General features: G+C 43.0%; 1 protein-coding gene across 1 annotated transcript in view; it reads right to left on the reverse strand.

Annotated features, from left to right (window-relative positions):
- Positions 1-25,637, reverse strand: part of LOC146786133 (cytochrome P450 2J4-like) — a 174,480-nt gene that overhangs the window by 57,550 nt on the left and 91,293 nt on the right. The window contains exons 4-6 of the mRNA XM_085635637.1: positions 6,714-6,818; positions 3,512-3,674; positions 1,895-2,044 (exon numbers count right to left, since the gene is read on the reverse strand). Coding sequence (XP_085491763.1) covers positions 1,895-2,044; positions 3,512-3,674; positions 6,714-6,818 — 418 coding nt within the window. The remainder of the gene's footprint in view (positions 1-1,894; positions 2,045-3,511; positions 3,675-6,713; positions 6,819-25,637) is intronic.

A 25,637-nucleotide genomic window follows, 5' to 3' on the forward strand; every position in this document is an offset into this window, starting at 1 on the left:
TGCCAACCCCACGTCTTTGGCCGTGAGCAGCAGGGGTTGGCCATAGGGCCTGGGGACCCCGTCCTCTAGGGCCTTTTTTTAAATTAAAGGGCAGAGGGGCGGTGGGGCTTACCTCACTGAGTTGTTATCAGCCCCGTGGACCCCATCCCCTGGGCCACTAATTTAAATAAAGGGGAGTGGGCACACATGGCCCCCTCCTTGGGCCAATCTGTAAATGGCATTGGAGTAAGTTATAGTTAGCTCTGCTAACTATAGCTGGGGAATTTCTGCGTTTTTTTTAAGCTCAGAGCGTTAATGCTGTCACTATCACATTATAACATTAGTTTATCCTTTTTTTTGTGTGAATTTCTACGTTTAAAAAAGAAAAAAAAACAGATCTTTTTATCACACCTAACTATAAGGTTACTTTAAACTTTGTTTTTTTCAGTAAATGTATAGGTTTTACAAAAATTAAAGTCAATTATATTACATTTAATTAAAGGGAAGGGGGCCACGTGCCCCCCACCCAAACCTTGGGAGGTCCTGGAAACCCCATCCCTCATGACCTTTTTTTTAATTCACAGGGAGGTATGGCCCCCTCCATGAGCCTTTTAATCCCAGAGGACCCCATTCCCCACGGCCACTAACACAAATAGAGGGAATGGGGACTGGGCAACGACCCTCTCCGAGCCTTGGTAGGGCCTGGGGACCCCATCCCTTAGGGCCACTAGTGAAAATAAAGGGGAGGGGGTCACGCCCTCCCAAGCTTTTATAGACCCATGGGACCCCAATCCCTGGGGCCAGCACTATGAAAGGTGGGTGTCCCCATGCCCACTCAGGGCAACCACCATATATTTGTTGGAGGCCGCAGGGAGATCCCCAGGGCACCCAGAGCCCCAGTTGGCTACCCAAATGCAGCAGGAGCCGGCACGGCTCCTACTCGGAGGGAGCAGTTACTGATGCTCCTCCCTCCTGGTGGGAGCAATAGCTTGATCTGTCTCCTTGCCCGCATCACATCATTTTAAAGTTCCTGCCAGCTGGAAGCAGACTTTGTGTTTGCGCCCGCTTGGCGGGAGATTAAAAAATGCTCCTGCTAAGCCATAGCATTCACAGGTTTTACCTTGCCACGCCGGTTTAGGCAGGGAAACAGCTATGTCCCGCGGGTGGTCTCCCAGGACACAGCCAGTGAGCTGGCCCCAGGGGATGGGTTCCCTAGGTCCATTAATGGCATAGAGAGGGGTGCTGTGTGGCCCCCTCCCTTTTAAGTATTTTAGTAGCCCCGGGGTTGGGGTCCCTGATGCGTTTAGAGGTTCAGGGAGGGGGCACACAGCTCTCTCCTCTTCATCATGAAAATTGGACACAGGGGATGGGCTCCTTGGGAACTCTGGAGGCTTGCGGAGAAGGGCCGCATGGTCCCCCTCCCCTTTCATGCAAATATTGGCCCTGGGGATGCTATGTGACTGCCACGTTGTGACTTGTTCCATTGTGAATTTCAACTGGACTGATGACAGTCTGGTTTCCTTGGCCATTGCATGTTGTTCTGATTGCAACGGCCATGTTGGAAGATAAATGGTGCCCGCGTGCTATTGCTTTTCTTTAGTTCTTGCCTTTGGTTTGATAATCTCCATGTATACTCACAGCTAAACTTTCTGTTGCAATACGTTAATGTGGATAATTGGTGCTTTAAATGTATGTAACTACGCAAAATGTTCACGCGTATCCTAATCCATACATGTTGATTTGCATGCTGCTTGTACGCAGCAGATACTGTTTATTTAAAGCGCTTAGAGATCTCTTCAGGTCTGGCTTGTGCTATATAAAATAAATAAATGCTGATTGCTGAAACTGAATGAGCCCAATATGGGGTCAGATGTTTAATATCATGGAAGTGGCACCTGGGCCTGAAACCATTTACCTTTCTTTGTTGCAAAGAACTCCACCAAGCTGTGGGCCTCCTCCTGGATTCGCGCTTCCAGACTTTTCTTCCCGAGTCCGAGATTCCTCAGAGTCGTGAGGCCGAAGCGTCTCTGCTGCTTCCAGGTGTGTCCAGAGGAAAAGAGAACTCCTAATTAAACAATTGCGTGTTAGATTTTAATTAATTATATCTTCAACGTAACATATGCATTTAGTTTTTTTGTCTGGCTAAATAATGCGTTGGTCCTCGCTGCTAACGTGAAGCCTGTACAAGTAGAAGTGTTCTGTGCAAAAGGCTGCAAGAGTGATTTATGTTTTTGAGCTTCAATTATCAGGCTCTCCCTGCAACTCATTCAACTCTTGCTGCTGCCTTTGCTATTATTTTAGGTCTGGCTGAAGAATGCTCTGGTCCTCTCTGCTGATGTAAGGCATGTACAGGTAGAGGTACAGTATACAAAAGGCTGCAAGAGAGACTGGTTTGTCAATGACTTTTTCATTTTTGAGCTACAAATATAATTCTCTCTCTCTCTTTCTCTTTCTCTGGCACTCATTCAGCTCCTGTTGCTGTCTTTATGCAGAAAATACAATTTGAAGACAGAGTCGCTCACACACTGTGGGATCCACAGTTGTCTTCCTCCCCTGCACATCCAGGAGCCCTGTATCTGCAGCACAGGATACACAGTGGATTCACTCTGTTTTTGTTTGCTTATAGAATGCCAGCTCTCAGAATCGGATTGCTGCACATGTGTTCCCACACCACTGCGCAGGGCCCATTCTCTTTCGAAAGCTAGCTCAGTGCCAGGACACCCTCTTGTGTGATAGTGCCCTCTACAAATCTGCATAACATACCAGTGTACATAGGTAGATTTGCAGGGTAACACCTCTGCAGCCTTCTGTCAGTAGCACACACTTCAGGGCCTAGACAGAGAGAGCACAGATCTGTATCCCACTTGAGAGATAAAAGCTGCTGAGAAGGCTTCTGACAGCCAGGTCACTATACACACTGTGCCCCTGTGGCGGCAACACTGTATTGTGTGACTAATGCACAGCGTTCACCAGCTGCCCACCCTGAAAGCCCTAGTTCTTCTTCGTCTGTGGTACTATTGCTCCACTGTCCATCCGTTTGTCTGTCCGTCCATCCATCCATCCATCCATCCATCCATCCACTTACACAATGTATACCTAATTCACAAAGCTTTACTCCATGAGTAGAAATAGGTCAAGAGTAAGTCGCACAAACTCACAAAGAAATCTGTTTACTTCCGCTAACTGATGCGTTACAGCAGTCATGAATATCTACACACAGCTTGTATTTCATCCATTCATAATCCAATCAATAGCACCTCCTGATGTCTGACCCCTGTCTGCTTTTTAATACTCTGAAAAGCTGGATGAATGGCTTCTTGAGTACACCTTTGAGGCTGGAAAAGGCTGTGCAGATCACACATTCAAATACTTTCATGTTCTTCAAGGTTGGTAAATTGAGCGCCATTAAACTTAACCTCAAAACTTCTAATATTCACAGAGCTTAGAAATGATTGAAGTGCGGCATGAAGCACTATATAAAAACAAGTTATTTGCTGCTTAACTATGCTGTTGTGAAGCGAGAGCTACCTACCCTTTCCCCTTGCCAGCTCCTGAAACGTTGGGATTGCAGGGCGTCCAACAAGCTCTTCGGAGTGGTTGATTAGACCATCTCTTAAAGCCTGGTATCCATTCAACACAACCACTGGCTTCGGCCCCAGCCACACAGTGAACACGTTCCCATAGGTCTTGGCCAGCTGGGGGTGGAAAGTAATCATGGAGCGATTTAATGGAACAGCAAACAGAGGAAAGCAAGTACTTACCTTAACAAATACATATCTGATCTCTTGGGGGAGGGTAGCTATTATGCATTTCAGACTCTGGGCAGCCTGGGCAAGCCATGTTACCCATGTACTACTTATGTTACTTTATGAAGGGTAGTAAAACTGGCCTACCATCCAGGAAGATAGAGGCTCACGCAAACCTTGCCCCTTCCTAGGTATTATTTAGCTTCTGAGAAATTAAGGCACTGTTAGCCAATTATCATATTTGAAATTGTCTTAACTAAGTAGTATAAATGATTAAGTGTAAAACTACCAAGTTTAAAGGTGCACAGCTTACAGTTCATGCATACATGGGGGCATGATAGGATCCAAATGACTGTCCTAAACTGAACTCCCTTCTCTTTTTTACTTTGCACATTGCAAATCTCCCATTACACACTGCAGATCAAAATCAGTGTCATCCACCTTTCAAGGATGGAATTATCTGCATCATTAATAATGGATCGTACATCTATCAACAATAATGTTATTTTAGAAATATCTTTTGGTGTCCAATGGCCAAAGAGTTTTCTGTGAGTAGTTGTGTCTTACTCCAGGCCTAGGCATTTTGTATCCATGTATTTTGCAGGAGTAAAACATGCATACCTATGGAAGAAGCTGTGTAAATCACAAATTCTCTAGCCTGCATTAAACTTTGGTCTTAATGGCAGCTAGACACACACATGAATTTCCCTCACATGGTTCAGACTCTTTTGTGAATGTTCTCATACACCTATTCAAGATTTTACTCTGGAAATAGAATACAGGAGTTTATTAGAGTGATGGCCTTCTCACATAAAGTGTCCTTGAATTCCTAAATGAATGACAATGCCACATACTTACAATATCACTTACTTCCCTGGGTGAACCCTGGGTTTAATGAAGGTTTAAGTGCTACATAAAAACACAGTAGACAATTTCCAGGGACTTGTTACAAACACAATGTCTTGTAGGAACTATGAAGTTAGACCTGTGCCGCAGCTAAATGCTCTGCTCTAGCAACATTCACACCATGTCTTTTGATGTTAAAGAACATTTTCATGGAGATGGCCACTCACGAGCAATACGCAACATTGGAGAAATTGCCTGCAGAAAAAAGAACACTATTTTGTCCACCCCATTGGTATGCATATCTTTCTGTTCGCGTGGCGGGGCAATGTGCACTGTGTTTTACTCGACCAATGTGGACATCGCCATGGTCATTTGATAGGCAACATAGAAACTGGCATAGCAAGATGAGCTTTACTGTGGCAATGTGGAAGCTGGTCTGATAATGCGTGATCTCTGGGGCGTACTTTACAACTAACTTATTGCACATGTTGAGTAGTTTGAGGGTAAATCTCCTGCCTGAGCATCCAAAACCTATAATCTATGGCACCTCTCCTGTCTGAGAAGCATCACTGCACTTTGAGCATCTGTGGCCCATTTGAGCCCTGGCATTTACAAGTTGACTGACACTGAATATCACCCACCAGAGCCCAGCAATATGTAAGAAGCACAGTGTACTATCTGAGCAACAGATGCATAATGTAGTTACCCAGACATTTGATGGCAGCACAAGGCATAGAATGTGGTGTTCCAGAAAAAAACAACCAATTTATATGGGTTAATAAGTGCCAGATCAGCAATAATATTCCATGCATCAGGCATCACGTTTCCTCTGGCAGAGGTGTTTGTGTTTTTAGTATTTAGTGTTTTGCTTGTGTATGTCATTTGCTGACACGTACAAACATGATCTGCTGCAGCATGGCACTGAGGGAGACCTGGCTGTAAGGATGCACAGATTGCATCCTGAATCTGACTGCCCCTGAGGGCTAAGGCCCATCTATTTGCCTCAGCCCTCTTTGCTTATGTTAAAATCACGAGCACTTCACACTTGGACAGTTTTACTGGTAAAAGGAGTCAGGCCTAATGGAATATACACCCCTACAGTGTTGGTGTTAAAGAATCACATGGCAAAAGAATCAAGGTCATGCAAACAAGCACATATACTGGAATAGGCAGCTGCTTGTGTTGAACCAACATCAATAGGAAACCATATGCTAATGAATCTCCTAAGAAATAACCTGGCTGATCCTTTGCACCTCAGTTCAATGCTGGATGAGGCCTCATCTCACTCTGCTGATGAACTGACTCACTTTTGACCTACAAGGGGAGCAACATTCAGCATCAGAGAGCACTGGCTAACAACCACTGGCTAACAAACAAGGCCCTCGGTTTCCTTGAACAGAGCCTGTCAGAACCAATCCTTGAGAGTTTCTCTGAGATAACTTTGTAGGAAAAGTGAATGTAGTTCAGTTTAAGAAATGTTTTTACTTGTTTCACTAAAAACTGCACCACAGGAACCGTTTCTGAACCTTTACACCTGATGAGCTCATACCCGGAAGTACTATCAACTTACTAACTCGTCTGAGGGCTCACTTACTACTCTCCGTGGGCAGAGTGAAGCCCACAGAATCAGGCCAATGCAGAACTCCTCTGGCTCTTGTAATAAGTTGGTTTATTGTTAAATGGAAGTGAAAAGGGGAGCAAAATAAAGCAACACAGAGCAATGACAAGTTGAAAACACCTTTAGGAGTTTTGTTGAGGTGACTTTGCAGTAAAACTGGGCATAGACTAGTTCAGGAAAGATTATGCTTGGTACACAGAAGACCTAAAATGGCACCCATAGCATTAAGGGTATCATTATAATTGAGCAACATTATTATGGCGGATGGAAGAGTAGTTGAAGAAACATTCTGATTGAAATGTAGGAATGTGTGTGTGTGTGTCTGTGTGTGTCTGTGGTCAAAGACAAACTCCAGCCTGGCATGAGCCACTGTGATAGGGCAACAAAGAATCTATGACCAGTTGCCCACCTTCAACTTTTTCTTAGGCCCAAGTATCAAGAGCACTATAAGCTATACATTCAGCTGGAAAACACTTGCAAACTCAAGGGAAGTAGCAACCACCTTGTAACCAGGTGTACAGTACCTGCATGAGGACCTCGTGGTGAAGCACAAATTTCAGGGTCCAAAGGTTGCCGATGATGGGTAGCGGCATTGGTCCAGGAGGGTGTCTTCTCCTCAACCACTGAAGCTTGAAGTAATGTGCAATGAAGAGAGTAAGAAACAGAGCAATCAACAGCTCAGTGATTGACAGCATGGTGGACGCCTGTCTCTGCTTCTAGCAGATCTCCTAAACAGTGGAATTTGCAATTTACTCTACGCACTATTCTTCCCTCTTGTCTTATTTTAATTTATTCCTCGTTCTTTAAGAATCCTATATCTATTTCTCTTCGCTGTTTCCTGTCCTCTTTTCTCTCCCTATATCTCTTTCTCTCTCTATCTATCTCTTTCTATCCCTCTATTTATCTCCCTATTTACACTGATTCTATAGCATGTCTTTCTCTGCCCTGAATGTCTTTTCTTCTTCCTTCCCTTTTTCTGCTAACCCTTTATTTTACCCAATTTCACCTCCTTTCTCTTCCTTTGCCTGCTTTCAGTTCCTCTTTTTTTTAGCCTTTCCTCCTTTATGTCCAGCCTCAATGTCTATCTTCATGTATATAAGCTTAGCCTGTGCCCCTCTGTCCCTTTCTATTTCAATAAAGGCCACCTTTCCTATCTCATTCATTCTCACGTTCTCTCTCCTTTTATACTTTGTCTAAGAACCCTAGAGGAGGCGTATATCCTCGGAGTGTAAAAGATAAGAGATTTGTGTTTGTGTAACACGCATGCTTATCTCCTGTAAGTTGCAATATTTGCTCTTTCATCACTGCCCTGCTGTTTGACCTCTTGTAAGTGCATGCAGATGTGCTTCCAATAAACACAGCTCTATTCCTGGGTTCCTGTTCAGTGCTTAGAATCTATGTCACAGCACCTGATGACTTTGCGATATTGTATAGGGCCAAGCGCATTTAAATGGCCTCATCAAATACTAATAAGGAATAATTACTGTGGGTATCTCAGGAAAAGGTGACCACAGTCTTGCTAATAAGATAATCAGAATATTCTCCAGTTAGTCTTTTATATAACACACCGGTTAATCACCTCCATTGTGGATCATTTTCTGTTTGTCATTATTCTTTTATCATTAGACCTCTCTAAAGGGAGTGCAAAGGTCTGTCCACAGAATAGTCTCTCTGGGCTGTGGCCCAGTGCTTGTTGGCTGTTGCAGAGAACCTGGCTGCTGAAGGGTATCCATTTTCCTTGTTAAATGCATTTTAAGTTTGAATGACTCTTTAGACACAAATATGGAGGATTGATTGTGGATGTTGTAAGATAGATTACTTAAATTGTGCAAGGAACATTGTCCTTGAAAGTAGAATGTGAAATAAGCCCAAATGACAGCATATGGATGAATATGTCAGAGCTTTATTCCAAACAGACCTCATCCACCAGCTTTCCTCATCAACCGACTGACTACCTGTCGAGAATTGCCTCCACATTCCATTACATCACTTTCTTGAACATAAACATTCCAGGACATTACTCTTCTTCCCCTTTTTTAAACTGAGATACCACTACACTACTAAATTAAATAAAGCAATATAATACGTCCAACAAAAACTCTTTTTTTTAATCACATGCTTTCAGAAAGTTGGGCTTCAGAGTTTTTCTACCATTACTGCTTCTTCCATTGCATTCTTGATGATTCTCATTATTCAAGTTTCCCATCATCGACAATCGATAATCCAAGTACATTATCACCCTTTCAAAAACATACATTTTTGTAATAGCTAACCTATCTCTAAACTCTACTTTACCTTAAAAGTAACCCCACATAGAGATTTTCCATCCACCATAACCTCTTGGTTTATTACATTCTCTATACAAACATTAATAGTTTTTCTCAGACAGTGCTGTCAATCATCAACATGAGTTGAAGAACATTCTTATCTTCACACATTCACACTTACGGCTTCACACAGGTTGCCAAATACGCTGCAACACAAATGTAAATAACTTGACTGCAACTTTCATAGACTTAATACATTTTTGTTACCTGTATGAATGACCTGCAGCACACACAAGTATATGTTTTTTACATTTGTTTCAAATACCCTTTTGGGCAACCTTCGAAACTGGCCATATGGTTGTGCTTGACACAGCTATAGGATGTTCCTCTAATCCTTTTAGCACTCTTTCTATTTCCCTTTTACTTCACACCCTTCAAAGCACTAATATGTGCCGGTGCTTTCTCACCTGAATGTTACCTTACCTCCAAAACGCTCCGATCTTTTATGTCATTAATACTTCACACAAAGTTACCTCATCTTTTAGCCAAATTTCATCACTTAACCCCTCTTCCTTACAGTTTAGACGAAATACTGGTGTCCTGGGTTCAACAAATGCAGGTCAGTCCTTCTCACCCAGAAATGAGGGCAGCAGGTCAGCAGGGCAGCAGTCATTCAGAGCAACAGTCCAGCAGAGTGGCAGTCCTTTTAGCTGCACAGCTGTCCTTCTTCCTGGCAGAGTATCCTCAGGTTCAGAAGGGTACTGAAGAGTTGGCATTTGGGATCCAATATTTATACCTGGCCTTCCTTTGAAGTGGAAGAAGCTTCTAGAGGTTTCCCTTTGAAGTGCACAGGCGTCCTGCATTCTCTGCCCTTGCTCTAGATTGACTACAGGGCGTATTCAGCCCTTTGTGTGGAGGCAGGATGCAGCCTATTCAAACGTAAGTAGGACTATGCCCAGTTTAACCATCCCCTCCTGTCAGTGATGGCCCATCCAGACACACCTAAACTCTCTGTTGCACGTGACTGACTTAAAGGAAAACACAAATCCCAACTGTCAGCTACACCCAGTCATGTGACACAGAGACAGGCTGCTGGCACTAAATGGCTAAGGAAGGGAAATGCCAACTTTCTAAAAGTAGAGAGAAATAATTATCTCTGGCTGCCACTCTTAATGCTGTTCTCTACTTAAACAGACTCAGACCAATTGCTAATTACATTGGCCTTTGTATTTATTGACCATGATTTTATACTTTATTAGAACATTTAGCATCCTCTTTTGTGTCAGAGAAAAGGAAAATACTGTCTATTGTTTCTAGGTTTACATACAAACTTGGTAAACAATTGTGACAATACTTCTAAAATGACAAATATCAACAAATATCAAACGCAAAAAAAACCCATTAAAACATAAAATTCCACAATATATATAACAAATACATTGCTATAATAAATTACTAAACCAAACCAGTCATCAATTTGTAGAGTGCAGCAGCAATTACCATAATTTGTTTTATCAAAGATAGATCTATTAAAGTGCTGCTAACTACTGGGAACTAATATTCAAATTGCTAGGGTTGTATGTTTTTTTAACTAATCCCCTAAGCGGATCCTAATCCTATGTGGATGTTCCCTAGGAAGTAAAAATTGCTGATGCGTTTCGTGCCCCAATCTTATTCACGGGGTTCTCCTCAGGGCTATGACTGGGTTCTGTAAACAGAAAATGAGAGGGATGTGGTTAATTCCTAAACCTCATATGTACTCCATTTGGCCTCACACATCCTCCAGTCTGCAGTAGCCAAAGGGGTGTTCCTCACTGTGGATCACCAATGTTAGAAATGGAGTATCTAGTTGGCAGAGGTATACAACCTGTCCAAGTAGGGACCAACACTCTAGTCAGGGCAAGTCAAAAATACACTAGGATAACCTGTGTCCACCCCCTGGTAGCTTGGTACAAAGGAGGCAGGTTTACCCCTGCAGTATCTGGGTAACATGCAAACCCATCAAACAGTGAAGCACCACCAAAAAGACTCTACACAGACATAGAAAAACAAAGAGCCATATTCTCAAGGAGCTATCGCCGAGTTAACAGCACTTTATCACAGCCAAAGTTGCGATACATTTATCACACTATTCACAAGCTGGTGCTAACAGCCCATATCACCAGTTTACCTGCGAAAGCAGACGCAATAAACATCGCCACGGAGGACCCCGGCAACTAACACTAATGATATGCAGAGTAGGTATTCCTGTGTAAGAAGCAGTGAAAACACCACACCACAACATTCTCAACGACCAGTCAGATTTGAGATAGGAAAACAAAACAGGCGGTAAAGTGGGTTTGAAGCAGGAAACTAACATCTGCGCTGACCTGGTGTAAAGTCGGACGACAACCAGCACCAGACAAGGGAGCACAGCCCATAGCCAAACATGAGGAACAACAGATGCCCCACAGCAACTAAACATACAGCCCGGAGCCCCAAGAGGGCAACATCACACGCCGCCCCCCCTGGACCCCACAACCCCCCCCTATGGACAAAGAGAAAGCACAACAACTCCACAAAACCATTAACCAAACAAATCGCCTGTAGTCGCACAATCACAACACCTAACATACAGGTGTGGCCAGAAAAATGGAAACATACATTCATATCATATAAACAAAATAAAACCTTTAATTGCAAATTAAACAATAAACACCAAACAAAAAACAACAATCATGAAGAGGCATGGCGGGTCTTCCCTGGGCATTCCGTATGTCACAGCCTGCAAGACACAAATATGGATAAGAAGGTGTGTCATGTGCCCATTAAAGGACAGAGAGAGAGAGAGCGAGAGACAGAGAGAGAGGTGGAGAGAAAAAGAGAGGGAGAGAAGGAGAGAGGGAGAGAGAGAGAGAAAGAGAGGGAGAGAGAAGGAGAGAGGGAGAGAGAAAGAGAGGGAGAGTGGGAGAGAAGAAGAGAGGGAGAGAGAGAGAGGGAGAGAAGCAGAAACAGAGAGAGAGAGAGAGAGAAAGAGAGAGAGAGAGAGAGAGAGAGAGAGAGAGAGTGTGGACACTGCAGATCCAGGTCCCACTGCTCACCTGCAGCCACCAGTGTGTCTCCAAGCACGTGCCGGTACACACTGCGGTTCCCCAGGTCACTCATCTGAAACAGTTGCCAGAGACATGAATGGCAGAGTCCGTAGTCATACAGTAGCACACACCATCATCGCTTGCCCGCCCCTGCGCACACAGGCTGCTGCGCCCCAACCCCTCCCGCCGCCCAGCGGAGACTGCTTGCCCCTGCATGACCAGGCCTCACTGCTCACCTTGCAACACCGTCTTAACTCCAAGAGGGCCCACCACGTGCCAGCGGGAGCTCCAAGCCCTTGGCCCGTGACCATGGCAACCTCCACATCATGCAGCCACGCACCGCGGGTCAATAGGTCACACACATGATCCTGGGACTTGATTTTGACATGGCAGAGAACATATCACAGTATAGGGCCTCATCGCAGGCTGCACACCCGCTCAGCCCTAGGGGTGCCACTAACTCTGTGAACTGCGAGGCTACGCCACGTGTCGGTGGGCCCGCACTGCCCATTGGCCCAGGCCTACACTGCAGACAAGCAGGGCTCGCACCAATCCTTGCTAGTGCTAGTCCTGACCGCCAGGACGGCGCATCAACACAGGCTGCACACCCGCTCAGCACTTTAGGTGCCCCTATCTCACTGCACCACAAGACACCATCCAGTGGCGGTGTGCCTGTGCCTGCCGCAGTGTATCCTGTGCCACCAAGTCTGTGCCCCGCTAGCCATGGACCCTTTGTGAGTGGGTCCCGTGGTGTGGACGCCATCATGTCACCCTGCAGCACTGGGCAATGCGAGGTGGCAGGGCCCTAGGCCCTCATGCATGAATGATACCCACACAGAGACACCCAGTTACAGAGTGGAAATGGCGTCCAGCACGTGCACCAAGCCCTTTTTATTGGCAGAGACACATGTCCCATGACGCCGGTGCAGAATGGGTGTGGTGTGGGTGTGAACCAGCCGTGAGGGAGTGGCTGTGGCATGCTGACAACTAGACCTGTGAGCAGCAGCTCCCGACAGGGAAGACCTGGGACATGTAGCGTTGTCGTCCCCCCTTGTGAGCATAAGCAGAGTGGGCTGGCCTGACCTGACGCATGCCAGTCCAGCATAGGGGTGTGAACATTGACCCCGGGGCTCTGGGCATGTTTCGGTCCATGGCTGGACAAGGAAGTAACTAGTGCGTGTGTCTCCGTTCCAGTGTCAGCACCACCCGGCACACAATCGGCAGTGTGTCACCCTGTGACCCTAGGTCCACAACATGAGCAACATGGACGTAGGGGGGAATCACTGACCCTACATTCAGCCATACTTACACACTTGAAAGATCATAGACTTGACCCAGATGTGTGAATATGAATGTTTATTGCACATTCATTGGAGTGTTGCAGCTGGAGCAGTACAGGGCCATGCAAACCCCACTTTACATTCTCGGCCAGTGGAGGGCCAGCCAGTGTCCTTCAGGGAAGGACAGGGACATTGGGAGAGGAAGAGTTCAGTCCACAGTGTGATAGCTGTGTCAGTGGTGACAAAACAGAATATGGCAGTCCATGTCGAGGTCGAAGGTGAGTGTCGCAGAGTGCATCAGGGGACAGTGGAAGGTGATGATGCAGAAGGCAGAACAAAGCCGAAACAGGCAACATGGCGGGGACGAATGCTACTGCGTCCCTCTAACCACGGAGGCAGATTCATCTGCATCTTCGTCCTCTGCTGTGGCATGTGCCTCACATGTGGGTGGTAGTGTTAGGTCTGCCGAACTGTGTTGCACTGACACATCAGGGGCCGTAGATGTGGATGTCAAAGCAGTAGCAGCATGCATCAGCGCCAGGACTTGTGGCAGCAATGCCATGAGGAAGGTCTTTAGGGCATTGAGGGACCCAGCTACTTCTCACTGGTGTGCAGCCGTGGCAGCCGCTCTTTCCACCTGCGTCCTCTCCATGCTCTCCATGATCCTCCGCATGTGTCCCAACTCCCGGGCGAGCTCGCTGGAGTCACTAGGACCAGACAGTTGTTCTTGTCGTTGAGTCAGGACTCAAGCAATGTCAGCCATGGTTCGTTGGAGAGTATGGAGCGGACTGTGGATGTCCATTATGGACTGTGAGTGGTCCCTGATGGCATTGAGTTTGGCTGCCATGCGGTCGAACCCCACCTGCACCTGTTCAGCCAGTTTCTCCTGGCACCCCAACACACGGCGTTGGAAGGCCATGTGTTCGTTGTGAGGTTCCTGGGTGGTAGCCCTTATGGTGGGTGCTGCCTGCTGTGTGTTCTGTGCAGGGGTTTGGTTCTCCTCGTAGCAGCTGGGCTGCCCCGCTCCTGGAAGTGGGCTGCGGAGGCTATCCACGAGCTGTTGGAGGACGTCGGAGTCGAAGGTGTAGTGGTCCCCTTCATCATCAGAGAAGAGAGGTTCGGCCTGCTCTGCAGGAGGTGTTGGACCTCCCCCTCGAGACTACCAGTAGGGGGTAGATTAGCCCTTTGTGGGCGAGCAGGACACAGCCCATTCAGCTATAAGTGTGAAACACCACTCCATCTCCCAGCCCATAAATACTATCAGTATGTAGATGAATGCAGATGTGTTACCTGGCACCCAATCCTTCCTGTGTTTGTGGCTGTCTAGAGAGTACGCAGAAAAGTGTAATTGTCACCCTGGCCAGACGTGGATTGGAAACAGGCTGCAGGCACACAGAGCAAGCTAAGAGAAGAAATGTCCATTTTCTAAAAGTTTCATTTTTTAAAATAGCAGTGATAAATCCAACTCTACCATTAAAGAAGGTTTATCATTACTATTCCAACCATGCCAAACATCATAGAGCTACTCCTTTCTGATCAGGAATTACCACTTTAAAATGTATATAAGGGAATTATAAGGCCTCACTGCAGTAAAGAACATATTTAGCTGTTTGTCACTGCCAGGACATGTAAAACTTGAAAGTACGTGTCCTACCTTTTAGTTACACATCACCCTGCAGCTAGTGTCACTTAGGGCCTACTTTAGGGGTGACTTGGGTGTAAGTAAAAAGGGAGGTTAAGGCTTGGCAAGAGGTTTTAAATACAAAGTCGCAGTAGCAGTAAACTGTATGCACTGGCCTTGCTATGGCAGGTCTGAGATAGGTTTGAAAGGCTACTTGAGTGGGTGGCAAAACCAGTACTGCAGGCCCAATAATAGCATTTAGAGTAAAGGACCTGAATACAAGGGGCACCACTTTACAAGGGACCTATAGCTAAGTAGATATGTAAATCAGGTACACGCCAATGTCACCATGTTTATGGGGAGAAGCACTTGCACTTCAACACTGGTTAGGCGTGGTAAAGTGCCCAGAGTCCAACACAAAAAGTCCAGCAAAAAGGGGGAGGCAAAAGGAGAAAAGTTGGCAGGTCTAAAACTGGGAGACATGTTTAATTATGTCATACTCTTGGTGTCACAATAAGTGCTGCAGCCCATGAGGGGCACGGTAACTTCCAGGCCCTGGTTGCCCCATGTTCCATATACTAGGAGCTTATAAGTAAGTTAACTTATTGCAATTGTCTATCACCCAATCAAAAATATACTTTTAAGGGTCTGAGCACTGGCATAGAGGACTAGTTAGCAAGTCTCGGTACACTCTCAGAGCCGAAACACCAACGGCATCAGTGCAAACCTTTGGGGTGATCATGCAAAGAGAGGCATTCCTTTACATGCGGACATGCCCAGTAGTGGAACTGGAAACAGGTGACAACTATCCTGAGAAATGATGCAATACATATTGTCACATACTCCCCTAAGAACTGTTTACTGAATTTGCATTCTAGGTCAAATAAGGGAAATCCTTTTTTTTAGATTCATGGCCCTGTCCCTACTACTTCCCAAAAGGTGCATATTGATATTATATAGCAAGGTGGTCCATCCCTGTTTACATGGCGACAAGATGCAAGCGGGTAGTTCATCACTTCATAAATCTACACCTACAAACTCACCAACAAATTCACCACAGCACACTCACTGATTGCTACACATCTTCACTATGACTCCAAAGGTTCACACACTTCTGAATTGCACCTAAAGGTTTCTCCAAGCTCGCCAGTTTCACAAAGCTGTTCTTTTTTTCCTTAGTTACACTACTGAAGTTTAATATTCCTGAACTCTGCTGACCATGTCTCCTTTCAAATTCTGCTGAACTATATTATTGTAACATTTCCTGCTCAAAAACCCTGCTGCACTCCTTCCTCTCCAACATTATCTCAAGGGAACAAACTCAGCTGAACTTGAACCTTGTAGAACTCCAGTGAACTCCTGTCTCTTCAAACTCTGCTGAACTTGAACGTTGTAGAACTCCAGTGAACTCCTGTCTCTTCAAACTCTGCTGAACCTCTCCCTGTTTGAACTCTCCTGAATGTTTCCCCTCTGCAACCTCTGGTGAACTTGTCAACTTTGCGTCATTGATGCAAGGACTGTTGAATTTCAGATTATGGAGCTGACTTCTAGCCAGGTTTTAAGGAGCTGCTAATGGCACATTCTGTACACACAGACACTTACAGCATTTCACAGCTCTCTCAGGTACCACAATGGGCATGATATTAAAAGAAATGGTATGCATAAAGCAAAATAAGTCATATTCACAAAGTACCACAATTGAAGTGAGACAAGAGGAACACCACAAATGCAAGCTGCTCTGAATATCTTCTGCTGCAGAAAAAGTGGCAAAATATGTGCTAATACAGTGGCGCTCAGCAGAAAACTGTTACAAAGAAGCCTTTTTGGTGCATAAAACACTGCTCCCTATCCCACCAGGTTTGCTTTAAAATATATTTGTATGACTAGGACCGTGATTATAAATAAACGGTGACAGAATACCATCTTGGCTGAATTACATCATGGGGCTTCCTAGTACCACAGTGATGGCAATACAACCAACTGCTATTCGCCATCCCTTTTTTTTTTTTAATTTTTTTATTGAGATTTTTCATTTAATGCAAGCAAGGTACAGCAATGTAGAAAGTAAAAAAAAAATACAGTACACATGATATACTTAATAGTGAGAAAAAAAAGATAAATAAATAAATAAATAAATTTAAAAAAAGAAAAATGAAGGGCGTCCAGATACATAAAAAAGAAGAACTTCTTAGTTCATAGTATCATTAATCCAATTCTATAAAGGGCTCCAAAGTTGTTCACCCAACCTTCTCCTTTTCCTGCCTTTAACCCTATATATAGCCTTTTCCAAATTATACTTAGCTAGTAAACATGCTCTCCAAGTGGGGAAAGAGGGAGGGTCTGGACTCAGCCAGGCTTGAGTAATGCATGCCCTCCAAGTGGACATAGAAATGAAAAGAAAATTTGTCTGACCTGCGGATAAATCAAGTGATGGCACACCTATTAGTACTAATTCTCCTGACAAAGTAATTGTCTGACCCATCAGTATTTTTAGAAAAGTTTGGATTTCAGACAATACAAAAGACAAACGAGGGCATGCAAAAAACATGTGAAGAGCATCTGCTGCATAGAGTCCGCATCGGCTACATAATGTACCTGCAGTAGTTGTCCATTTACTAATTTTAGCGGGTGAGTAGTATAAATCGAATAAAGCCATATAGTGCTGTGTACGTGCTCTCCCTGTTATTAGTATAGTGTTGGCCAAAACTATTGATTCTTGAATTTTAGTATTAGTGATCCCGAATTTTTCATTCCATTTTTTTTGACATAGCAAAATATCATCAGGAAGTGAAGCCAAAAGTAAATTATAATATGTGCCGATCTTTTTTTTGATGAAAAGACTGTCTATAAGAGGAATCCTTGTCAGCCGTGATCGAACTTGCGGACGTAGAGTATTAAAAAAGCTATGTATCTGCACATATTTAAAATAATCATTGCGGGTTAAGTTGTATTTGCTCTCTAACAGTGAGAAGGGGATTAACTGGCCGTCCTGCCAAAGATCACCTATACAATTAATACCTAAGTTGCGCCATCGCATCATTACTGTATCCTGAAAAGTTACTGGAAAGATATTGGATAATTTGAATGGGGTATACACCAAGATTTTGTCAATACCCATCTGCCTTTTAATTAGCCGCCAAGTACCGAACGCAGCACTCAAAACCTTAAACTTAGTTTTTTTTAAATAACTAGGCTCTATAATTCTCAAAAAACTTCCGTGACAATCTGTACCCATTGCAAATTCATAGATAGATGGTGTATGGCTAGCTGGAATGCGTAATCTAGGCCCAATTATCAAAGGTGAAATAAACTGTAACACTGCAGCCAAATAGTAAAAAAGAAAATGAGGGATTCCCCAGCCTCCTCTTAATTTGGGAAGGATCATTTTTTTGTATGACCTGCGGTGACCTCTATACCCCCAAAGAAATCTTGCAGACATTCTTTCCAGCTGTTGAAAAAAAGTCAGGGGGAACGCTAATGGGATTGTTCTAAACATATATAGGAATTTGGGTAAAATCATCATTTTTAGAACGCTACATCTGCCGAAGAAAGATAAGTGAAAATGATCAATGCGTTCTAAAGATGACTGCACTTTTTTAAGCATAGGTGTAAAGTTAAGTACTGGAATAACGGCAACTGCTGATGTAATTTTTATACCCAAATAAGTGGCTACTGAGACTATATTTAATTGTTCTGGGGGATTCGGACCTACAAACAAAATTTGTGTTTTTTGTATATTTAATCTATAGCCAGAGAAGTTACCGAATTGAGATGCAAGGTCTTGTATTATTGGTATTGCCCCCTTAATATCTGTTGTCAATACAACTATGTCATCTGCATAAGCGAGAGCTCTATATATTGTAGCAGCCACTTGAACTGGTTTTATGTCATCTGTATTATTAAGTCTGTTTAAAAAGATATCAATATATAAGGCAAAGAGAAGAGGTGAAACGGGGCAACCCTGCCGAGTCCCACGATGTATACTAAAGGGAAGAGATTTCTTCCCACCAATACTAATGCAAGAGAAAGGGGCAACATAGAGTGCTTTTAGGGCTGTGACCATTTTAGGGCCAAAGCCTTTTCGGATGAGAAGATCCCAGAGATATGGCCACGCCACCCTGTCGAATGCCTTTTCGGCATCCAACAGGGTGATACCCAAATCTACGCTTGAGCCGTGGGCCCAGTCCATCAAAGCAATCACTCATCTGACATGGTCAGTGGTGTCTCTGTTAGGAATAAACCCATGCTGTAAGTGCGAGACTATTGTAGAGATAACCCCAGAAAGACGTGTTGCTAATATTTTAGAGTAAATTTTACTATCGGCATTTAAAAGAGATATAGGTCTATAAGAAGCCGGTTGTAAGGGTGGCTTCTCCTTTTTAAGGAAGGCCATAATGATTGATTCACTCCAAGAAGGGGGTGTTATCCCTTTCTGTGCTTCCAAACATGTTAAAATTAATGCCTGCTTTAACACATGTCTAAAAAATTTATAGAATTCGAGAGGAATTCTGTCTGGTCCCATGGCCTTACCTGCAGGTAGAGAAAGAATGGCTGCTTCTATCTCCTCCCATGTTATATCTTTGTCTAATAAAGCTATCTGCATAGGTGACAACCTGAAGATGTCATTGTTAACAATGAAGTTTGAAAACGAATCCGGTGAATACGCGATCACCTCGTCCGTATACAAATTTTTATAAAACAGACGAAACACCTCCAGAATTTTATCAGGCTGCTCGTGCACCTGGCCAGATTCATCCTGTATTTTATTTATAGTATTTAAACTTGCTTTTTGCCGAATTTTTTTTGCCAAAATATGTCCAGACCTCTCGCCCAGCTCATATACCTGTGTATTGAAAACAGCAAGTTGTTCTGCGAGTTTAGAAGCAAAATTCTCATATAACCGGGACTTAGATATAGCTAAAGTGGCTTTAATCTTCTCGGTATCTAGGGAATTCTTGATGGCTTCAACTAGTGCTACCTCACAATCCTGTATTGCATTATAATAAGTTGTTAACTTGCGCTGATATTTTCTTTGCTTGTTAATTGAATAGGAGAGAGTCTCCCCTCTCACCCCTGTTTAAAGGCATCCCATACCATCTGAACAGTCGTTGAGCCCATATTGAGTTCGAAAAAATCCTTAATCCATTTTTCCATATGTGCAATGTAAGATGGATCTACTAAAAGCCTCCGCTCAAATGACCATGTTGTTGCTTTACCAGGTAATATAGAGTCTATTTTAAACTCTGTTACTATGGGATTGTGATCCGAAATTATTTTTGGAAATATCTCATACTTGCAGTTGAATATTAAAATAGAGGATATGAAAAAATAATCCAAGCGGACACATTTTTTATGGGGTGCCGAGAAGAAAGTATAGCCAGGAAGAGTATTTCTTTTTACAAAGCCTACATCCCGAAGACCAAATTCAGAAACCAAGCAATGTAATGCTTTAAACATCTGCCTTTTTGAGCCTGTGTACACTAAATCATGAATAATATCAAAATCAGGTTCCAAATGAATATTTAAATCCCCACAAAAAAGAAGAGTGGAGGGCCAGTCTGCAAGTTCTACACTTAGAAAATTAAGCAAATCAGGATCATCTGTGTTTGGGCCGTACATGGAGCAAAGAGTCCACGAAGTACAATCTATTAAAATTTCAGCTATTATCCAACGACCATATTGATCAGTCTTGATTCGTTTCAGAACAGCCTGATTTCTTCTACTGAGAATAGCTACCCCCTTGGTAGTAGTACCTTGATTAGTACAGCCGAGTACATGCATGCCCAGGTCAGCCAACCAAGCTCTGTTATCCCATTTAAGATGAGTTTCCTGTATGCAAAGAAAATCTAGTCTCATACTCTGAATTATTTGTGCGCATATTCCCCTTTTCTTTTTATTGTTAAGGCCACAGACGTTCCAAGAACATACCCTGATACTAGTCATCACGACAAATTAATCTATCTCTAAACAATAGATCGCCTATTAACATATAATATAGATTGAGTACTGAAAGTATTGAACAATCAAAAAATAAAAATAGATACAGGCATAGACCTGAAAGTCCTTCAAAATCATGATCACAATAATTCTTAGAATTACTAAAGCTGTCCTTGCTTGCCCCCCCACCTGACACCACAGCCACCCACCACCCACTGGAACCCCACCCCCCACCCTTCCCAACACCCACCCACAAAGGGCATATGGACTGAGAGGTCACTATAATGATGATGAAAAGAGAAGCTAGATGTAGCTCACCGTATGCTTCCATCTGCATTGGGTATCTCAAAAAAAACAACAAAAAAACAACAAAAAAACAACAGAAAAAAAAAATAAAGGATAGTCTATATATAACTTGAGATGGAATCCTCATCTCTACATGGGTAAAAGGAGAAAAGGCAGAAACTTGCTTTCCCTGTCCTTCTCCTTCCGTCTACCTCCCTTCTACTTCACCCTTGTATCTTTTCAAATATCTATCCTTTTCGTCTCAAAATAAAGCATGATACCCATGATACTCATGATACCATAATGCCCCTAATAAGCCAGATAATTAACTATTGTAATGAAAACTTTACAATAACATCAGAGCGAATGTAGGCAGTCTTTAGCAGCTTTCTCGGTAGTCAAAAAATATATTTTCTCCTTATTGACCACTTTAAGCTTTGAAGGATTAAGTAAAAAAGCCTGGGCACCCTTGGCTTGAAAAAGGGGAATTAGTTGGCATAGTTGCCAACGTAGTTGAACCGTGGCATGGCAGTAATCAGGTCGAACAAAAAAATCCAGATTTTTTCCCCTACGTTTCCGATCTGGACGAGCCAGATTATAAAGCTTCATGTGCCAAAAAATCGTTGAGAGTTATTAGAATGGCTCTAGGCATCACTTTTGAGGCATCTCTAGACTTCCTCTGCGAAAAAGGGAACCTATGTGCTCTTTGTATCTCAACTTCCCACTGCCACTGAGAGAGTTCAGGAAATGCTTCTGCAAAGAGGTCGATTACAAACTGACGCACATTTGCCCCTTCACTAGATTCAGGAATTCCAAGAATTCGCAAATTGTTGCGCCCAGACCTATTTTCTAAGTCGATCAGTTTCCAATTAATGTCATCCTTCAATGTATCAAAAGAAGAAAGTTGAGATTTCTGTTCTACTATAACGTCCTCAATTGCCGAAATTCTTCCTTCCGCTTCCAGGACTCTTGCAGATGTTTCGTTACAAGTTTTCACCACTCTCCTAAAATTATTTTGAAGACGGCGGACTTCACCTTGTATCCGCAGATTCTCTGTCTTAGACTCCTCTCGATGTTGAAGCATGAGCTGGTATAGCATATTAAGTGTGACCTCTGGTGGGTTAGTTTGATCATCCAATATTCCTGCTGAAGGTATTACCAGGTCTCGAGGAGCAGGGGGGGGAGCTTTGTTGTTGAAGATACTGGAGCCCTTCGTACTGTGTTCTCTCCCTCATCCCACTCCATTCTATCTGACAAGGGGTTTCGTTACCAGCCTCCTCTTCAATAGATAAATCCTGATCCTCATCTTGGAGTGAGGTATTCAAACTAGTATCGTCTCCCCAATCCTGCACCTCTGCATCAAAACTCCCTAACTCCAGTGCATTGGAGAGGTCAGACATTGAATAAAAATTGCCAGCTGAATCAACAGATTCGATATCCTGATTAGCTTCTGTAGTTGGAAAATCAGCAGAAACAGCAGAAACAGCGGGTGCGGAGTCCAGCAGCGCAGCAGGGGGTACTGGAAAGGTGACAGGCGGGTCCTCACCTGGGCCCAAACGACCGCTCCTCAAGCTACCCCCCGACAGGTCCTCCAGTGAAGACACCGACAAAATCTCCCCTTTCTGTTGAGGGGCTTTAATGTTAATGTTATCGCTAGCAGTATTTATCAACTTGACAGGTGGATCAGATTTATTGAATGCGGTGCTCAGAGAGGCAGTCTTAACAAGAGAGGGGCGCAAGTCACCCCACTGTGTTTGTAGAAGAAGGGATGGCCCCAGGAAGACCCTTGTTGACTTGATTGGCATCCAAAGCATTCTCAGCATCTTCAGCATCCCATATGTCTTGCATGAGAACCACTTCATTGATGACTTTGGCTTGAGGTAACTATCCTGCTACATCTTACTGGCCCATGTGACTTGCTTAATCCCAGAGATGGCCACCAAAAGTGGGCTGGACTAATCGAACACAACTTTACAAACGTTTTTCAAGATTTTTAAAGTAACAGTTAACTGCATTAGTTGCCATTGCTTGTTTGTAATTGGAGTGAAAAAACAGTGATTTACAATTTTCATAATAATTGATATCTCCAAAACCCTGCAGTGGATTTTCTTCATTTTGGTGTCTAAAAAGTGATAAAAATAAGATATTATTTTATAAATTTATGATGGATTTTCACACAAGTTGAGGAGCACAATATTCATAAACATGAGCGTTTAACTTCCGAAACTTGTATGATATTCAAAACATGCATGTGACAGCAAAACCAATACCTTAAAATAAAATGAAAGAATTATTTTTTCACATTGACTTTTTTTCTGTTTTCTTTATTCAAAAAAGTCTTTAAAGTGATTGGATTAGAACGGAGGGCTATCAAACAAAGGAAAAACGTATATTTGGACATAACATTAAAACACAAACCAAACAGGCTACATTTAACAAACAAATATTCATTCATGAAAAGGTAGTCATTTCTTACATGATTTATATACTATAAGTTAATTTTGTTCATTCTTCAAATCTCAATAGGCAAGAATGATTTTTTTACAGACAGTAGAAATACATTTTCTAATATATATAAACATTGTACACAAAAACATGTATACAAAAAGTGCAAAACAGCAATTTAATTTACATTTTGGTTTCAAAGGACCTTTTACCCTTACACCCATTTGTATACAGGTTAGTAAACTTGTATTACAGTGTTCTCAAGTGTAATGACTCAAGAATACCCTAGTATTTTTTACTACACTCCATCCTAAACTATAGATTCATTCCTTTCCACCCTGTCTATAGTTTTGCTATCTCCGATTCCAATGTTCATGAACGGCAATATGACCATGCCTATAACTCATATTCTAGTGGCTAAGTAAACTAACACAACTACAGCTTCATTTATGTAGTGATGAGATGCACCAAATTCCAAAACCAGAGTACCATCTCTCCTCAAGCATAAACATAGTAATTTACCAATAATTCATACTGAGGTAATCCTAACTTCTAAGACAACATATGTATTAAGTTCTCCACGTAGAGCCTCTGTCAAATATTATATTCTAAAATTGAAAACAAGGAAAATAGCCTTGAATTCCAACCAGAAATCCTAGTGAACCTAATCAAAATTAACACCAGTTTAGACAGCCACCAAGAACATTGTTACGTCACATGTTTCCACTGTGAGTTCTTTGCATGCTTAAAATACCAGAGTAGCCATCTATTCTGGTCGCAGTGTCCTGTTACCTCTCACGCTGTCGGCAGAGTACAAAAGTATTAACATTGAATCCCTCAATAACATGATTGCACACACTTCTTAAAACAGAAAACGGGCAAGTCATATATGCTCACCTTTCATTATAGTTCCACACTCAAGAAGTCCATAAAATGTATATATTACTTTCCATCAGGCCTAAATTTTAATGGCCCCTTCCTGTGCAAATACGCGCTTAAAGAAGTGTGCAATACCTCCTGAAAAAAAAAAATGTACCTGAAGTCAGTACCGGCAGTGCAACATCACAAATTCAAACCGCGTTCTCTGATAAACCTATTTTTCAAACACCAAGTAAAGGTAAAGAAAGTCACAAGCTGATGTGACAAACGCGCCCTCCATTATAACAGGAGAGCTCACTTCTACGAGTTTAAAATCTCTCAAACGACGCAACAGTTGGCAAAATGTGTCACATTCTAAGCTCCCAAACACACATACCCCCCACAGGTCAAAGCGTGAGTATCGCAAAACGTATGCCAACGCTCAAGTCCCCACATGTTCAATTGAGTGTAGTTATGCGCCAACCCGGCTCTAAAGAGGCTCGTAGCAAAACAGCGTGCTATGGCTCTATGCTGCTAGCCAGCCTTACATGCAACAGTTCAAATTACCACGTGTTCACTCTAGTATGTTACAGTCCCAACCACGCACTCAAAGATGCTTGTAGGAAAACAGCGCGCCATTGCACAACGCTGCCAGCCAGTCTTACATACAACACGCTCTAATTGCCAAGTGCCACTCGAGTTTGTTCAAATGCCAATGCACCTCTCAACAAAACACTTAGCAAAAACAATGCGCCATTGCCTAACGCTGCCAGCCTGTCTCACCTATTTTTCACGGAGAGTAGCCATCAGTAACAACTTGGCCCAAACCAGACGACTGTTCTGCCATTCTTTAAAAGTGCCTTCCCTACAGCTGATTGGTCCACATTGATTACATGTGAATAGAGAAAGGACCATAACTCCATTCAAAAAAGGTCGGCCATCTTGGAACTTGTACTTAATCAATATAGCCAATTATGCTACAGTTAACGTTGTCCCACACAGAACCTATTCGCATGACTTTATTCAACCAGAACCACAATTATATCAATTTTGTTTAATCCCAATGTCAACACTTTCATTTGATGTAAAAGGAAAACGGAAAGAAAGTTTTTTACCAGAAGCAGTCGGCCATCTTATAACATGTTCACAGTTTATAGAACCAATTTTACTACTATTCGCCTTGTCCTTCAAGGACCCCATTCACATAACTATGTTCAACAACAAGCCCAATTTAATCATCCTTACTCTATCCCTTGTCCTCACTTTAATTGGTCTCCGGACTTACTCCAAATCAAAATGACAAACACCGCATGATGAGAATAATAAGACTACAGCAGTGGCTGAACAGATAATAAGTTACTTTAGTGTATCCTTTCATCTAAACGGTGAGTGGAAAAACAACAACAGGGTAGCACTATACCCATTCCTCTAACCCAATCTCATGCAAGGCACCTGCAGGAATTAGTGTATTCATTCCTTTTACCCATTTCCAGCATTCTCATCTAAAGGAAATGGTGAAATTCATGTTCCACATTCAAGGCTGATTTTACAGTTCGTAAACGCGTAATCCACTTGGATTCTGCTTGCCTCAATACATGCTCTCTGTTACCACCCCTTTCATTTGCTTTTATCACATCTATCCCATGAAACCCAGATGGAGACTCCTTCTTTCTGCCACAGTCGT

Source organism: Triturus cristatus, chromosome 11 (genome assembly GCF_964204655.1).
Source record: "Triturus cristatus chromosome 11, aTriCri1.1, whole genome shotgun sequence".
Classification (NCBI taxonomy): Eukaryota; Metazoa; Chordata; class Amphibia; order Caudata; family Salamandridae; genus Triturus; species Triturus cristatus.